Source organism: Pelophylax lessonae (genome assembly GCF_965119305.1).
Source record: "Pelophylax lessonae genome assembly, chromosome: 1".
NCBI classification, from domain to species: Eukaryota; Metazoa; Chordata; class Amphibia; order Anura; family Ranidae; genus Pelophylax; species Pelophylax lessonae.
The window spans coordinates 877,865,703-877,885,214 of NC_138768.1; the positions used below are offsets into that span (position 1 = coordinate 877,865,703).

Below are 19,512 nucleotides of genomic sequence, written 5' to 3' on the forward strand. Positions count from 1 at the left end.
ATAATCTTGCTATGTTATTTGATTTTATTCAATATTGTTTATTCCTTCCTTATATGTTTTATATTGCATATTTAAGGGTAATAAGATTACAATCCCAGCCGTATAAACCATGGTAGATTTTTCTCTAAAAAGCTGATTTTTGTTGTTATACATTTTTATTAATATCAGATTTAGCGCATTATTGCAAATTTAGTCTTCCATTTTGCATGGCTTATTCTCGCTCCATCTCCAGTGGAATGACTTTCGGCCATGTGACTCGCAGACAATTGTGGTCTGTTTATATAGAACATACATATGGTTTTTGCTATACCTGGAGAAATGGTAATCTTGCTTTCTTTTTGCTTTCACTTTCACTTTGTTTCAGTTACACTTTCTTTATTGATTGTTTGAAGTTAGTAGTTTATGTAAGAGTTATCTTTTTGTGTCACTTCTTGTTTGATAATTTATTGTGGTTACATGTCTGGTGAATAAATATTTATATATATTCCATACTGTAGACTGTACTCACTAAGATTGATATATGCTTTTAAAAAGAAATTAATCAATTAAAAATAATTCACTACATATTGATTTGTGGAATAAGTGGAGATTCTCCTTTCTCATAGATCTTTGCTTATTAACCATAAATAGACACTGCTATATTCAGAGCAGTATAAATATTCTGACATAATGAAGTATGAGCGCGAGATATTATTATTAAATATTCTTACAAAGCCTTTCATCGTGAAGCCATTGTTTGGTGTGCAGCCACTTTTCTTGTATTCCTGTTTGCGGTGGCGATCCCAGGTCCTGCACCCATAGTTGGCTGTGGAGTTCCAACTGCCTGAGTGGTGTGCATCTTCTCTTCAATATTCTTGCTTTACTGTATTTTACCTGCATTCCTGTGTGGTCTGGTTTCCTGGCACCCTGACACTGACTGATCATAAAAACCCACAACATATCCAGTCTGGTCAACAGCCTAATAATAGGCAAGTCACTTGGACCCTTTTTTTCCCGTTTTAATTTTGTTGTCCCATTCCAACTTGGTTCCTGTAACCAGGGCTGCTGTTAGAAATCACAGGACCCCATACAGCCTATCTGGTAGGGCCCCCTAAATATATCAAAACAATATTTTCACTAAAAATACACTAAAATCATTACAAACATAACAGAGAACCTGTATGAATTAGCGCTTTTTAATAGTTTTTAATATTTAAAAAAAAATTATATTTTTTTTTTAAAAATGTTAAAATTTTTTACTATTGATTTATTTTACATTTTTTTCAAATGATTCATTACAATGTTTAAAGACTTTTTTTTTTCAATCTGTTATTTTTTTTTTACAGGACAGGGGAGCCTGCAGGTTTTGAGAAACCCCTTAATGGTTGCTTGTAAAACAGTATATTGTAAGCAGTCAAGTTGCACTATTCCAGTTGAGTCGGGTTACTGATGGCCAGATTCTTCTTTTTAGTTGTGCTAGAGCTTCTCAACTAGGGCTATTGAGGAAGGCAGGTATTTGCCTCCTGGGCCAGTGTTTTTAAGATGGCCCTGAGGGGAGATAATTCGTCATTGAGACATTGATCAGAATGGGGCCCTCAGTCAAGGGCACATGGTAGCTTTTATAAAGCTACCTGCTTCCTGTTTTAGATTTGGGTTGACAACATCTGACAGGGGGAAGTCTTGCTACCAAATCACAAGGGACACAAAGGAAGATGAAGCTAAAAAACCTGCAGACATTGTGTCTTAATAAAGCTTAGGATCACCCCACTTACACCATGCTGACCTGGCACTGCAAGACCATGGCACACCTAGCCCACATAAATCTGTCCCTCCCATGAAAAGCACACTTGGTTGAGTCTTCTCCCCCAGGTCAAAGGTTCACAGTCCTCCCCTGTTCCTACTGGGCAATTATATTAATATTTCTTACCTTTCCTGAGTCTGAATGGCTCCTGTGGAGAGGAGAACCAGTCACATCAGTGAGTTGGCAAATTGTTTCAGCTAAACTTCCATAATGAACCTGGGCACTAACATGTGTGGGCAACCCTTTAGTAGCTGCTTAGCAGTCATTAGGTTCTCTTCATTATTATGACATTGGCACAGGTTCAATTCAATAAACTAAAAAAGAGAAATGTATTCCTTACCTCTTCATCTGAAGCACAATGGTTTCAGATGATGAGTTCTTTCCGGGGTAATATTCTGTGGACACAGTTGTTCCATCCTTCTTTATAGATATCATTTTTACTCCTCGACCATCAATTAGGTCACTCTTAGTTAGAACATTGAGTTCCAGATAAAGATTTCGGTCCTTGTCTATTAGTAATTTTGTTATATGTGAATCAGCTTCCTCTGGCTTTATTTTGGCGTCTTGCTCTCCATTCCTGTTCTTTTGCTCCACGTTCATTTTTTGGTGGATATGAAAGTATTTCTGTGGTGTCTTTTCAAACCATTCTACAGCTTTATCTTTCATTGTTGTTACATTTTTGTTTACATAAGGGATTTCCCATGTAATTTGCACAAGGGATGAAACTTGGTCAACCAGTAGGCCAATGACTCTTCTGGAAACATCTTCTGATATTATGTCCTGCATTTCTTCTTTGACATTGAGAACCTCTTTGAATTTGCTACGTGCATCTTTCACATTGGAGGAGCCTTCCGACATATCAGAGATGATATAAGGTATTAATTTTTTATTGATTATTGGCTCAATGGGAACAGATTTAACAAGATCTGCAATTTCTAGTCCTGCATTTGTAATGCATGTGCACAGTTTAACCTTTTCCAGGCTTGATGAGGAAACCTGTGTTTCTAGTATTTGTATAATAAAGTAAGTAGTCTTATCTAAGTGTGATCGAACCTCATTGTAGGTCTCACGATGACTGAAGATGTCTTCCACAGCTGACTGAACCAGTTTTTTCATTGAACCTTTAATAAGTTCTTTGTTTACTAGCTGTATCACATAATCCTCAGATTGTCCCTTTGCAGTCTCTGGAACAGCTTGTGATACAATGAAGTTGATGAGACCCTCCTCCAGATCTTTATTGTTCTTCACAGTGGTGTGTATTTTATTTAAAAAGCATTCCTCAAAATTATTTTTTAGTGCCTCTTTAAAAGCTGCGTCAATTGCAAAGTTTAATGTTTTTGATATTCCCTGCTTCATCAGTTCCTTGCCGGCATATTTTGCACCCTCAAGCATGGCTTTCTTTGCAGCTGAGTTGGTGGCAAGTCCCTTGAAGGACTTAGTGATTGCATCCCTTGTTGCTGAAGATGTTATTGATTTCAGACCAGAAGTGGCTGATGAAAAAACAATATTTCCTGACTGAATTGCATTATTAGCCAGTGAGCTGAATGTCTGTGTCCCATTGAGAAGGTCTTTGGTGATGCTAAACGTTGCTTTAGAACCTTTTATAAAGAGTTTGAGCCCAGCTGTTACAAGAGACAATCCAATACTTATAGCTTTTGATACTGCCCATTGCACCCAATTAAAAGTACCCTTGATCATACCTACTATGCCTGCCACCATGTCACTAACACCTTCAGAGATAAGACCTAATCCAAACTGACTTGCTGCTCCACATGTTAATCCACAAATCAATATCCCAGCTAGAATTTGTGCTGCTCCAAGAAAAAAACAAATGAGGGCACTAAAACAGAACTTTGGCTTTAGCTTCACCTCATAGACAAAGAAAAGTCCATAATCATAGAGAAGGTACATCTCATCTGTCTCTACTTTACTGCTGTTCTCAGTTGTAGAGAGTGTGAACACACTGGTCAACTCGGTTTCTGCATCTTTATTTCTGCTGTCCAAATCCTCCAATTTTTTTATTGAATTTTCAATATTATTTTTCCAGGAATTCAGCAATTGCATCTTCGCTTGTTTCTGCAAGGTGAAATTTGATTCATAATTGTGTTGTTCAAATCTTGAGCATTGGGTCAAGTCTCCAAAAACAATTATGTTGCAAATTTCAGAGGCATAAATGTCTAGAGCTGCTTCGGCTTCTCTCAGTAAGGTAATAGCATTTGGTTTATAGTCTTTCTTGGCCATGTTAATAGTGATGAAGGCACGATTGTACAGGGAGATTGCCCGATACATATTGTCAGCTTTTTCCATTTTGTCCCAACAAGATAATGCACCATAATCATTTTTCTTGTCTTTGATATGTAAACATGTCCGATCCACAGCGGCCTTAACATAGTCATAAAAATTTTCACTTCTTCCTTGTAGGAGGTTCTCAGACTTGGCCTCCAGAATTAAGCTAAGATTATCTTTCATTGGCCCTAACTCCTTGTGGTTATTGATGTCATCTTCCTGAGTGGTGAGCCATAAAGCCCAGGTCTCTTTTAAGGAGTTTAGGGCAGGATGGTAATCCATTTTGGAGGTTGCTTCGAAGCTTTGTTGACTGTAAGATTCCTGTTTCTCCTTCTCTGAATAATGACTGTCAAACTTCTTTAGGTGTTGACAAAACAAAGTAAAGAGCTCATGGCGTGTGTTGACTTCTGCAAGCTCATCATTTTCCATGTCTGCAATACGTTTTTTTTCATAACTTTCCCTCAGTTTTCTCATCTCCTCAACAGTTTGTCCTTGATACAAAGCAGCCAGATCATTCTGATTTAACACCATCTGCACCATTCCTGTATTTCCTTTACGTGATGTACGCCCAAATATTTGTTTTTCTACTCTTCTGTTGCTGGGAAAATGAGTGAGAATGACACTTAGACCTCCGCTTTCGTTGACATGTTTGGTAACTTTCATATCTGTTCCTCGACCACCAAGGTTTGTCGCCAAAATTACTTCACCTGACTGAAATGTTTTTGCTTCTACATTGTGTTTGTCACTTCTGGTGTACATAGTAATTTTCTCTGGATTGGATACTGCCCTAAGATTGATCAACTGACGTTGAAGTTTTTCTGCAGTTTTTACATCCTCACAAACCACCAAGACACATTGTCCTTTGGTCCCATATCTTGGACTTGTTTGTTTCTCCACCAACATACAGATTTCCTTAATCCAGGCCTCCTGACCTCCCACCACTTGCAGAACTGGTAATTCTAACCTTTTAGTGTAACGATGAGTGGGCATAGGGTAGCAATACGTTTTATAATGCTTTTTAAGGAAGTGGAAATCAACTTCATCCCCTAGAGTGCCTGACACCCCATATATTCCAGAACCAGAGATGTATCTTTGAAAGAAATGGAAGTTGGACATGAAGTTGGTGACACAAGATATTTGAGATAGGGCTAGTCGATGTTTTAGTTCCAGAAATTGCTGCAGACCATCTCCCCAGCACTTGCTTTTCTCCAACACACCTGTGAATTTAAAGTCAATTGGAATAATGCTATGATGCTCGGGTGAATTTGATTTGTCTCTGCTGTCTATGGTGTATTCTCTACCCTTTTCCATTATGATGGCCTGAAGGGCATTCTCCACAAAGACAGGAAGTCTATTCTTGATGTACTCTTTCAGGTGTTTAGGGATTACAATGACGCTTTGATTTTCTTTATCAGTGATATTTTCTGGTTTGTAGTCATCAGAGTATTTAATTTTCAGAGATAGTTCTTCAACGGTGATATTCACCAGCTGTTTTGTTGTCATCAGCAAACATGCTTGTCCTTGTGGGAGGAGGAGGACACTGATTGGCTCTCCGGATTCACAACTGGTTTCAATAAAAGAAGCTTTGTCATCCTTCAGTTCATAAAACCTAAACTGGATGGAATCTTCCAAAACTTTGCCAAAGACTTTCAGCAAATCTTTCTCTTGCTGTGGCCCAAATTTTACTATCAGCTTTTCTAGCTCAGCCTGTTGTAGGTCACTTGTTTCAGAAGATGTCTGAACTTTAACCTCTTGTAGTTCTTCTTCACTGAGGAGACCGAGCTGCACCCCAAATTCTAGGATATGAATAGAACTGAAATGCTCAGTTGTTTCCTGTCCAAAAACGGCGTCTGTTGCAAGCTTGTGAAAATATTGTATTCCTGGAGTCCAGTACACCTCACCTGATTCCGCCATGATTCTTTGACACTTATGGAGTTTTGCCCAAATTGCAGTAAGTAACTGGTCCAAGTGTCTCATCCCGGTAGCATCGTGAGAAAGAAAAGTAATTTGCACTCCATTGTCCAGGGTCAAATAATCCACCTCATCAACGATGGCGACATCAAACTTACGTTCATTTCGGGTCTTTTGCCTTTCAAATTCCTGTCTCAGAACGTCAGCAGCAAAGTCTTCAACCGTTCCATATACAATGTGTGAATTATAGGCCTTACGAATGGTTGCAGTTGGATCTTTGGAATCAGCAGATACATCTAAATGAACTGGAGGAATAACACTGCAGGTTATATCAAATTTTTCATATAATTTACTCCATTCTTCTGCATCTCGACGAGCCAAGACTGGAGAACTGGTGATAATATCTACCATTTTTCCTCTTATTGCCAGTATCAAGGCAAACAATGCCACAATACAGGATTTTCCTTCTCCAGTACCAATTTCCAGCAGACAACCTTTAACATCCTGCAAATTTGAAAGGAGCAGACTTATTACAGAAGCAAATTGAGTGGCTCGAGGAAAATAACCTTTCACATTCTTTTCAGGATCTGTCGAAATAACAGTTGTGGTGTCTTCAACTGCTACTGATAATATAATCAAAATTTTCACCATAACTTCCACACGTGGGTTGGTCAGGTCAAAATCCCTTATCATTTGGATTGCTTCTTCTTTCATCTTAGCATCAAGATCTTTCTGTGTGTATTGGGGAAGATCAGGCATCAACTTTTCTAAGACATTTTCAAGAAAATTTAGGATGTTTTCTGGATGACTTAAACTTTTCATTTCTTGTACGAGTGTCTTCACATCTTTATCAGTCTCCTTATTAATTTCTGTGTTCAGATGTTTCAAGGGCTCCTTTTTTTGCAGTACATTGACTGGCATATCCAGTCCAAGCTGGAAGGTCTTTACTTGATGGAGAATTGTTTGTATGTTCTCCTGGGAGGTTCCAGCTTTGCAAGCCTCTAAGTAAAATGTTAATGCCTGGACAGGATTCCAAATTCCATTGAACAGGATCAGAGTCAGCTGTTCTTTACAGAAATCTGAAAACTCTTGGATCATGTTCAGGACAATGTTCCCAGCTGTGGTCTTACTGTCTTGGTAGAGCTTTTTAATCACATGGAGCAGAAATACCGTCTTCTCTTCCATCTGTGTTGCTTCAGATGAGATAAGAGTGTCTTCCTTTGTAGCATATGTCATGGTGATCTCTATCAAGGCCTTCAGTAGTCTAACTTGTTCTGTTAGAGACAGATTCTCATAACGAAACACATGATCCAAATTATGGAAGGCATGAAGAGGTAAGTTCTTTTTTAGAGCATAGACTTGTACCATTTTATATTGCAGTGCAATGATCCTCTCAGCTAAACTTTTGTTTTGCATTATTCCATCTTCCAGAATTCCATGCATGGTCAAGAGTTTGCGGAATTTCTCCTCTACATCTTTAACCTTTGTGAAAAAACGAAAAATAAACAGTTTTAGGCAAGATTTACAGATATTTTCTATTTGAGCCATATTAATCATTGAAAAGTTTACTTTAAACTGCAATTTAAGAAATTATGGGATTCAGTGTTATAATTAATAAACAAATAGGGGTCCCAAGTCGTCTAAGCCCGGGATTTACTGCACTCACCCCATCCTTGGCAAATATGATGGTGGAAAGGTAGCTGCATTTCTCCTCACTTGCAATTACTTCTTTGGAGATAGGTCTCCTTTATTTTAGCTTAATTATCCAGGCACATCTTTTAGCAGCACAATTTATTATTCATATATTTTACTTTTTTTTCCACCAATATGCTGTTGCTTTTGTAGTACTTCATTTCTGACTGACACCATTTTTCTTTTTCCATCCAGACCTCCACTGACCTCCGATGCCTGGTTATGTAATATTCCTACTGACCTCCTATGCCTGGGCATTTATTATGCCCACTGCCCTCCGATGCCTGAGCATTTATTACTCCCACTGACCTCCAATGTCTGGAGATTTATTACTCTCACTGACCTCTGATGCCTAAGCATTTATTATTCCCACTGACCTCCGATGCCTGGGCATTTATTACTTCCACTGACTTCCAATGTCTGGGCTAAGTATTCCTACTAATTTCTGATCCCTGGGCATGTTTATTACTCCCACAGAGCTCTGATGCCTGTGCATTTATTATTCCCACTGACCTCCTTTGGCTGGGCATTTATTACTTCCACTGACCTCCAATGCCTAGGCATTTATTACTCCCACTGATCTCCAATGCCTGGAGATTTATTACTCCCACTGACCTCCAATGCCTAGGCATTTATTATTCACACTAACCCCCGATCCCTGGGCATTTATTACTCCCAGTGACTTCCAATGCCTGTGCAAAAATTATTCCTCCTGACCTCTGATGCCTGGGTATTTATTATTCCCACTGACCTCCAATGCCTAGGCATTTATTGCTTCCACTGACCTACAATGCCTGGGCATTTATTTCTTCCACTAAGCTCCAATACTTGGGCATTTATTACCCTCACTGACCTCCAATCCCTGGGCATTTATTACTCCCACTGACCTCCGATGCCTGGCCATTTTTTACTCACAAATACCTCTGATTCCTGGGTATTTATTACTCCCACTGACCCCTGATGCCTGGGCATTTATTACTTCCACTGACTTCCAATGCCTGGGCTAAGTATTCCTACTGATTTCTGATCCCTGGGCATTTATTACTCCCACTGAGCTCCGATGCCTGGGCATTTATTATTCCCACTGACCTCCAATGCCTGGAGATTTATTACTCCCACTGACCTCCGATGCCAGGGCATTTATTACTCTCACTGACCTCCAATGCCTGGAGATTTATTACTCCCACTGACCTCCAATGCCTAGGCATTTATTATTCTGACTAACACCCGATCCCTGGGCATTTATTACTCCCACTGACTTCTAATGCCTGGGCAAAAATGATTCCCACTGACCTCCAATGCCTGGGCATTTATTACTCTCCATGACCTCCGATGCCTGGCCATTTTTTACTCCCACTGACTTCCAATGCCTGGCCATTTATTACTCCCAAATACCTCTGATTCATGGGTATTTATTACTCCCACTGACCTCTGATGCCTTGGCATTTATTACTCCCACTGATCATCCGTGACTGTGCATTTATTACTCCCACTGACCTCTGATGCCTGGGCATTTATTACTCCCACTGACCTCCCGTGCCTGTGCATTTATTACTCCCACTGACCTCTGCTTCCTGTGCATTTATTATTCCTACTAACCTCTGATGCCTGGGCATTTATTATTCCCACTGACCCCCGATGCCTGGGCATTTATTACTTCCACTCACCTCTGATGCCTGGGCATTTATTACTCTCACTGACCTCAGATGCCTGGGCATTTAATACTTTCAATGACCTTCAATGCCTGGGCATTTATTACTCCCACTGGCCTCCACTTCCTGGGCATTTATTACTTCCACTGACCTCCGATGCCTGGGCATTTATTACTTCCGCTGACTTCCAATGCCTGGAGATTTATTACTCCCACTGACCTCCAATATCTGGGCATTTATTACTCTCACTACTTCCAATGCCTGGATATTTATTACTCCCACTGACTTCCAATGCCTGGGCATTATTACTTCCGCTGACCTCTGATGACTGGGAATTTATTACTTCCACTAACCACTGGAGCCTGGGCATTTATTACTCCCACTGACTTCCTATGCCTGGGTATTTTTTACAACCACTGACTTCCAATGCCTGGGCATTTATTACTCCCCCTGACCTCTGATGCCTAGTCATTTATTACTCCTGAGAATTTATTACACATACTAAAGCCAGGGCATTTTTTTTTTTACTTCCACTGACACCCCAAAGAGTGTAACAGATAATGAATTGGCTCTTTGTTTGTTTTGTTTTTTGCTTGGAAATCCCTGCTTTAGTGCCAGTTCACGCTAGTGCGATGCCAAACTGTATGGCTGAAATCGCATCGCATTCGCACCAAAATGGTGCAAGACACTTTTTTTGGTTCGCACTGGAATCGGATCGCATGGGTGTTCACACATATGCGATCCGATTCCTGCACCATTTGCACTGCAATCTGTGAACCAATCTAGGGGTGTCATTAACTTTACATTGACCCCCACCCAACGATTCGCATATCTCAGTGTTAACCACTGTGTGATTCTGCTGTGATTCAGGAACCAGCACTGAATCGCAGGGATTTCTGCATCGCACCAGTGTGAACCGAGGCTAAAGTGGTTGGCAAGGAATCCTTGTTACAATTCAATGTCTTGAAGTCATCGATATACCCAGATGCATTGTTGGGAGTCTGAGAGTAATATTGTTCTGTAATATCTCAGGAGCATGATGCCATCTCACTACCCCTATCTGTTTTATGAAGGCACCAGAGGGCTGTTATTCTGAATGCATACCAGAAGTAAATACTGAAATGAGTATGTAAGTATTTATATTATAATAATGTGATGTTACCTCAGTGGTTTGGGTGTGGAGGGGATCGCCTGCCGCCACGTGGCAAAGAATATACGTTTGCTTCTGTCTTTGCATTCTTCTGTTTCTTCTCATCTCCAGCTTCTTATTGAACTGGGCTTGTTTTTCTTCTAGAGCCTTACTTTCCTTCTCAATCTCCTCCTGAATCCTCCTCTCTCGCTCAATCTGCTGCTGCTTCCTCCTCTCTTCCTCTTGAAGTCTTCTACTGTCCATCTCCTTTCTGTCCTCTTCTTGTTTACCTTTAAAAGAGGACATTTTATATAATGAGAAACCTCTAATGCTGAGGCACTGCAATCCATGGTGAGAACTTATCAGTCTTATCCACCCACACCTGATGACCATAGTTCTCATTTTTTATAAAGGCCCCTTTCTGTGATGTGTCTCTTCATTCAGGCCTGGGGCAATGCCACCAAAATACCTTGGGGCTATAGCTCTAATTGTTTAGGAACATGTCTCCTTTTAGCATTGAGGCCCGTGGACACTTCATGCAAACACAACTGTCTACGGTGAATTGATAAGATAAAAGTTACAAATATTTTTGAACTACTACTTTTGCACGTCACTGTAGGCCCAGTACTAAATAAAAGAATTTATGAGTAAAAATAACCAAAAAATGTAGGTTAGAGTGCTGATATTATGGAAAATAGGGGTATACCTGCACTTAGGAAATTAAACTTATGTGAAAGAGCTAGGCAGAAAGGCTGCTGCTGAAAAAAAAAGGGAAAAATTCCTTTTAAAGTGACTAAGTACAAATGGATCAGCGCTGCCTTAAATGGGCTTTTGGAATAATCCTAAACAACCCAATAAAAGGATGAGTCAATATTAGGCAATATAGGTTATAGGTATAGGATGAGTCAATATTAGGCAAATGAGGTTTAATGTGGAGAAGTGTAAGGTTTTGCACTTGGGGACTAAAAACATAAAAGCACAATACACGTTAGGAGGGGAACCCTTGGGGGAATCAAAAATGGAGAAAGATCTGGGAGTCTTGGTTGATGATAGATTAGGCAACAGCATGCAATGTCAAGCGGCAGCTGCCAAAGCCAGCAGAATATTGGCATGCATAAAGAAAGGGATGTATTCCAGAGATAAGACTATAATCCTTCCACTTTATAAAACTCTGGTCCGACCGCATCTGGAGTATTCTGTCCAGTTCTGGTCGCCAGTCCTCAGGAGGGATGTGTTGGAGCTGGAGAGAGTCCAGAGAAGGGCAACTAAACTAATTAGGGGATTGGAGGACCTTGACTATGAAGAGCGTCTACAATCGCTCGATTTATTCTCCCTGGAGAAGAGACGTCTGAGGGGGGACATGATAGCAATTTATAAATATCTTAATGGGGATCCCAGCTTAGAAAAAAAGCTGTTCATTCGAAGGGATTGCATGAGGACTCGAGGGCATACAATGCGATTAGAGGAGAAGCGTTTTAACCTCAGGCAACGTGGGGGGTTCTTTACTGTTAGGGCTACAAGATTGTGGAATTCTCTACCACAAGAGGTGGTTTCTGCGGGTAGTATGGTGGCTTTCAAAAGACTCTTAGACTTACATCTCAAGGATCAGAACATTCAGGGGTATGTGAGATGATTACAGCCACACACACCTACACAGGTTGAACTGGATGGACTATTGTCTTTATTCAACCTCACCTACTATGTAACTATATGTAACTATGTAACTATGTAAATTATCATATTATTGCCCTAAATAAATTATCTAAATTAATGTGCATATAATGTATAAATAGATGTCAATATGAATAAATTATAAAGTGCTTGTCAGGTCACCTGTAGCCAGGTGACAACTGCACCCTGTTGGAGGCAGGGGTGCAACGCAAGGTAGTGAACCCGATAGCTGACTGCTGCAGATGGACCGGAACATGAGTCCAAGATTCCCCAGGGCACGGAGTCTAAGACCCAGCAGGTGTTCACCAGAGCCTTTAGTGGTGAGGATGGACTTGGCTGCAGCTGGGCCCAGGTCACGGCCCCTGGGCTCCCCTGGGTCACGCTCCATAGGGAGAGAGGGGAAGCAGCCACTCAGGACACAAGGGATAGTGATGGGTAAGCTGAGGTCGGGACAACAGGCAGACGAGGGTAACCAAGGGACAGGCTGAAGGTCAGGGTAACAGGCAAACAGGAATAGTCAGATACAAGCCAAAGTCGGTACACAGAAAGGTAGATCAAGCACACGGCAGACAGGAACACAACTAACAAGCACTGTTGAACAGCAAAGCAGACCTGCAGTGCGCTGGTTAATATAGACTTCCTGGAATGTCCTGGGGTGGAGCCAAACAGGGAAGAGAGATGATAAAAGCAGCCAGAAGGAAGAGTCTGGCCTCTAATGCAGACATAAGGAAAAGGTAAGCTACCAGACACTATTGCATGTCCATGACAGTGCTTATCCGTGCTGTGTCTTGCAACCTTATGATTCTCCCTATACTATACAATCAATATAAATAATCAATAGCTATGCTATATATCCTTAAACGACAGTGAATTATGTAAAATATAACTCAAAGAATAAATAAATAAATATATAAAGTGACAAGTGCTAATGTGACTTTTCAAATTTCTTCATCTGTTCTATAGTCTTTGCGAAATACAGTTCATAGGAGTTATAAAGTGACCAGTGTCCACTGTGCAGATTTAATCCACTCATGATCTCTCACTGTGATCAGTCTTCCACATCGTGCTCCCCTCTCTCCTCCCTACTTACCACAGGTAGGTAGGGTTTGGGCCTTTAAGATTTCCACAGGGGTAGTTATGCACCTCCTTCCAGGGATGGGGGCCACTCCAGGGTCTTATCTTATATTCCAGGGTAACCTCCTCTACATCTCCTCGTTGCAGCCATCATATAAAAGAGCATGCTTCCATAGTGTAGTATGTTAACCACTTAAGCCCCAGGCCTATTTCGGACACTTTTTGTTTACAAGTTAAAATCAGTATTTTTTCCTGGAAAACTACTTAGAACCCCCAAACATTATATATATTTTTTTAGCAAAGACACTGGAGAATAAAATGGCGGTCATTGCAATATTTTTTGTTACGCGGTATTTGTGCTGCGGTCTTTAAAACGCCCTTTTTTTGGAAAAATTACGAAAAATCACATTTCACTGCATTTAAAAAAAAACTAAACAGTAAAGTAAGCCCATTTTTTTGTATATTGTGAAAGATGATGTTACGCTGAGTAAATAGACACCCAACATGTTGCGGTTTAAAATTGCGCCCCCTCCCCCCCCCCCCCCCGTGGGATGGCGACAAACTACGGTCAATAGAAATCTCAATAGGTGACGCTTTCAAATTTTTTAATGGTTACCAGTTTAGAGTTACAGAGTAGCTCTTTTTTTAATTATTCGCTCTGGCGATCGTGGGGATACCTCACATATGTGGTTTGAACAGCGATTTCATTTGGGGGCATAACTTCTGTAAACATTTTCTTTCGTGCGAGAGCTCACGGCGACGGGGCGATTAAATTTTTTTTTCCTATTTATTATATTAATTTATTTAATTTTAGCACAGGTTTTTTAAAAAAAAATAAAAATCTGATCACTTTTATTGCTGTCACAAGCAATGTAAACATCCCTTGTGACAGCAATATGCAGTGACAGGTGCTCTTTATGGAGGGATCGGGGGTCTAAAAGACCCCAAACCCCTCCTCTGCATTTCCATGTATTCAAAATGCTGAAAACTGCATTTTTGAATACAGTCACTTTTTAAAATCGGTGCCTTAAGCTGCCAAGTAACCCGGACGTGACGTCATGGACACCGCCTCCGAGTTACGTCATCGGAGACCTGATCAAAGCCGAATCCGGCTTTGATCGGGACTCCAACCAGCCTGCGGATGCTCAGGCAGAGCTGAGGAAGGCGGTGGGAGGGGGGGGCGGGGGATATCCCCTCCCGCTCGCTGGGAGGGGACGCAGAGCGGCTACCGAGCTGCATCGGCCATTACTGCCTGAAAGCCAACCGCCGGCTCTAAAAAATGGTACCGGGATGATGCCTCTAGCTGCAGGCATCACCCTGGTACAGCCACTTATTGCAGCTGACATAGACCTACATCGATTTGCGGTAAGTGGTTAAAGAAGGGAAATTCCAAAAATTCTGCACCCGAAAAAAAAACAAAAACGCTTCCGCCTATTGGGACGCCACTGGTCGTCGGGTCACCCCTAAAATCAATACCAGACCCTTATCCGAGCAAGCAGCCTGGCTTGACAGGATAAGGGGGGGACGAGTGAGCGCCCCCCTTTTTTAACCATACCAGGCCACTTGCACTCAACATGGGGAGGGTGCTTTGGGGTGCCCCCTAAAGCACCTTGTCCCCATGTTGATGGGGACAAGGGTCTCTTCCTGACAACCCTGGGCTGTGGTTGTCAGGGTCTGCAGGTGGGGGGCTTATCGGAATATGGAAGCCAGGGGGCCCCCAGATCCCGGCTCCCCCCTATGTAAATAGATATCGGGTACATCTTACAGTTTTTGACAAGTCCTTTATTAAAAAATAAAAATAAAAAATAGTGTCCCCCCCATGTAAATTCAACGTCAATCACGTCGGTCTCCACCGCATCCGAAAAATATATAAAAAAAAGAAACTCTTGCCTCTTCGAACGCTTCCCGTGCAATGAGCTGTTTGAGCTGTGACAGCTCTTTTATAGGAATTTGACGTCACGTGTGCCCCACAATGCACTGCTCAGGTGCACTGAATAAATTGCTGACGTAAGGTAAGAAGGGGCGGTGCCACCTGGTGGTGTCCCCGCCCCTTTCCTATAAAAGAGCTTTCACAGCTCCAGCAGCTCATTACGCCAGTGGCGTTTGAAGAGGTGGGAGCTTGTTTTATATTTTTTGGGTGCGGCAGGCGACATGATTGACGATGGATTTACATCGGGGGACGCTATTTTTTATTTTTATTTTTTAATAAAGGACTTGTTAAAAACTGTCTTTTTTCTTTATTTTTTGTACACTTTTTTGGTGAATGGGTAGGGGTACGATGTACCCGATATCCATTCACATAGAGGGGGGCGGGATCTGGGGGCCCCTTCTTAAAGGGGGCTTCCAGATTCTGATAAGCCCCCCACCCGCAGATCCCCACAACCACAGCCCAGTGTCAGGTCACCTGTGGCCAGGTGACAACTGCACCCTGTTGGAGAAAGGGGTGCACCACAAGGTAGTGAACCCAATAGCTGACTGCTGCGGATGGACAGGAAACGTGAGCCCAAGATTCCCCAGGGTGCAGAGTCTAAGGCCCAGCACGTTTTCACCAGAGCCTCTAATGGTGAGGATGGCCTTCGCTGCAGCTGAACCCAGGTCGCGGCCCCTGGAGTCCCGCAGGTCATGCTCCGTAGGAAGATAGGGGCAGAAGCCACTCAGGACACAAGGGATAGTGATGGGTCAGCCAAGGTCGGGGCAAACATGCAGACGAGGGTAACCAAGAGACAGGCCAAAAGGTCAGGGTCACAGGCAAACAGGAGTAGTCAGAGACGAGCCAAATATCGGTACACAGCAAGGTAGACATAGCACATGGCAGACAGGAACACAAGCTAACAAACAAAGTTGAACAGCAAAGCAGACCTGCAGTGCACTAGTTAATATAGACTTCCTGGAATGGCCTGGGGTGGAGCCATACAGGGAGGAGAGACGATAAAAGGCAGCCAGAAAGAGAGTCAGGCCTCTAATGGAGACATGGAGGAGAAGGTAAGCTGCCGGACACTATTACATGTCCATGACACCCAGAGTTTTGAGAAGAGACCCTTGTCCCCATCAAAATTGGGACAAGGAGCTTTGGGGGGGGCACCCCAAAGCACCCTCCCCATGTTGAGGGCAAGTGGTTTGGTATGGTTAAGGGGGGGAGGTGCTTGCTTGTCCCCCCCTTATCCTGTCCAGCCAGGCTGCTTGCTCAGATAAGGGTCTGGTATGGATTCTGGAGTGGACCCTACGCCGTTTTGTTTTTCAGTTTTGCCGTTTTTTTTTTTCATTTTTTTATCTGTATTGCTGGGAGCTAACTATACATTACAGCCGCGAGCAAGTTTGAATGACATTTTTTCCTTTAGAAATGTCAGTATTGCTGCAGCAGGCTCCATACATCGTACAGATGTGCCACTTTACAGGCACATTAGGAAGACCCCCCAGGCATGATTTTTTTTTTTTTTTTTAAATTCTATTTATTGAAGGCATGATATTTAAAGGAATTTTTCAATTTTATTGTTTCACTTTAAGCATTATTAAAATCACCGCTCCTGTAAAAACAATTGTTTTTAAAAAATTTTTTTGCATTGGTACATGTTCCCCAGGGCAGTACCTGGGTCCCCATGCACTTTTTTTGGGCAATAACTTGCACATAAGCCTTTAAAATGAGGACTTTTGATTTTTCACGTTCCAGTCCCATAGACTTAAATGGAGTTCGCATGTTCTAACAAACTTTTCCCCTGTTCGCTGTGTTCTGGTGCGAACTGGATCGGGGGATGTTCGGCCCATTACTATTGTTGATTATGCTTACCATAGTTTGGGCATGTAGGACTATCTCCTCCTTTGTTACTTGTTAGCTGCAGCAAAGATCTGTCCGCGCCATATTCCCGGATATAGAAGGTGTGATGGAAGATGCCATTGTAACTTCGGTGCAAATCTGCATGGTGACGGGTGTCATTTTGTGACTGACGTCCATATTTTACATAAATATGACTAGGTAAAGCCAACTGATTGATTCGTTTAGTAGACCAAGGTCCTACAACGCCGTGTTCCTGGAACAAAGCACAACAAAAGTTATAAAGAACATCCAAATGAAAAGGAGTTGTAGAAGTTGCAGGTGGGAATGGGACCCTTATCCAGGGTAGGGGGTTCCTAAATGCCTTTATTTCCTTAACTACAAGTCCCATCATGCCTCTGCCTATGGGAGTCATATTTGTAACTGCAAAGCCTCATGGGACTTGTAGTTCAGCAAAAGCGGGAGGGCCGCCAGTTTGACACCTGTGCGTGATACTTAAAGTGGATATAAAAACCCTCACATATACCCAGTGAAGTGAACAGCCTCTGATGATACACGGAGATTAAACATATCCTCCTACATAAGAATTACTTGTATGTAACAGAACTCTGACCCACACTGTACTTGTGGTCTTCCGTCAGTATACAGCTTCCTTGCAGTCATGAACATATATACCAGATTTTCCCAGCCGCCCTCATGCAAAGCTAGCCAACAACTTAGCTTGTACTGGAATCACACTTTATTGAACAGTCACACAGAATTTATATACAGCATGGACATCCCCCCTCCTGATCATATTACCACATACAGGTCAGGGGATGCCCAATTACATTATAATATGCAGATGAAATTGTATACAGAAACCGAATTATCCTGAACTAATTATCTAGCCATCTGGACAGAACAATGTGGGCTCATTAACATTTAACAATGGGACAGGAAGACTTAACACAATCCACATTCCACCTCAATAGATAGACAATAGGACATGACTGCCAATGACAGTCTGTCCGTCTCCTACATAGAAGTAGGAATACACATCTATGTATTGCTATGATTATTTAGTCAGACTTCATGGCTCACTGTGTAAAGTGGGATTAAATCTTCATTTTTTCTTGAGAGATATTTCTGACAAATATTACTGTCCCATTTGAAGCAATCCAAACCATTAAGTATCTGTTTTTCACTCCCAGTGACGGTGAGTACCATCACATTGTATATGTGCTGTCTTCAGCTTTTTATACTGTTTAAAAAATGGACGTCCTGTTCGAATTTTCTCTTCCTGATTCACCTGTAGGAGGGAAGTTTGGCCATACACTGTGAGACAGCTAATTGGAGGAAAGGCACACAACCCCCTTTCCACATAGGCAAATAATGCAGAGCTGTGCTGTGAAGAGACTAGCTGTCTGCTAATCTATTTATAGCTTCCATTTGACATAAAACTCAGCCTGGTTTTATCTCAGTTGACGGAGAACTTGCCAGAAGTTATAATGCTGATAACAGAAGAACGGAGCAGGAGAAAGCTACGGGACATAGGGATTTGAAGAGAGATAAGTAAACACTACAGATAGATGTGGTCTATTTCATGAATCAGATTTACATCCACTTTAAAGCCAAAATACGGCCTTTTTCCAATATGATGTTCTATTCATCCTATAAAATATATTCAATCATACTAAGTCTTGGTGAAGATTCTACAAAAAATGTGCAATATAATTCTGCAAATAATTTATGTATGAACAGCATCTATTGGAAAAAAAATGTTTGTTACCTTTAATTGAGTTTTTATTCTATGGTCACATGACCACAAAGTCTCTGTTTTTTCTCTTTTCCCCATTGTAAGGAAATGTCTCAAGTCCAGAAGGTGTACTTTTGACAGACAATGAGGCTCTAGCTTGGAGCCCTGTCATTTAACAGAGCTGGGGAGCTGGGCAGGGGTGTGACTGCTGTCATTCAACAGAGTTGCATGGGGGGGAGTGGCTGCTGTTATTTAACAGAGCTGGGCGGGGGTGTGACTGCTGTCATTCAACAGAGTTGCACGGGGGGCGTGGCTGCTGTCATTTAACAGAGTTGGGTGGGGGGAGTGGCTGCTGTCATTCAACAGAGTTGGACGGGGGGAGTGGCTGCTGGTATTTAACACAGTTGGTGGGGGGAGTGGCTGCTGTCATTCAACAGAGTTGGGTGGGGGGAATGGCTGCTGTCATTCAACAGAGCAGGGCTGGGCAGGAGAGTAGCTGCTATTATTTAAAAGAGCAGGGTTGGTCAGGGAATTGGCTGCTGCCATTCAAAAGAGTAGGGGTTGGGCGGGGAAGTGGGTGCTGTCATTCAAAAGAGCAGGGCTTAGCGGGGAAGTGGCTGCTATCATTCAAAAGAGCAGGGTTGGGCGGGGGAGTGGTTGCTATCATCCAAAAGAGCAGGGCTGGGTAGGGGAGTGGATGCTATTATTCAAAACAGCAGGGTTGGGCAGGGGAGTGGCTATCATTCAAAAGAGCAGGGCTGGGCAGGAGAGTAGCTGCTATTATTCAAAACAGCAGGGTTGGGCAGGGGA

General features: G+C 42.1%; 1 protein-coding gene across 1 annotated transcript in view; it reads right to left on the minus strand.

Moving 5' to 3' along the window:
* Positions 1 to 19,512, minus strand: part of LOC309550531 (uncharacterized protein) — a gene marked incomplete at both ends in the record, with an annotated part of 57,003 nt that overhangs the window by 18,873 nt on the left and 18,618 nt on the right. Inside the window, 3 exons of the mRNA XM_082250890.1 lie at positions 2,121 to 7,459; positions 10,484 to 10,740; positions 16,980 to 17,220. Of these exons, the coding sequence (XP_082107016.1) occupies positions 2,121 to 7,459; positions 10,484 to 10,740; positions 16,980 to 17,220 (5,837 nt within the window). The remainder of the gene's footprint in view (positions 1 to 2,120; positions 7,460 to 10,483; positions 10,741 to 16,979; positions 17,221 to 19,512) is intronic.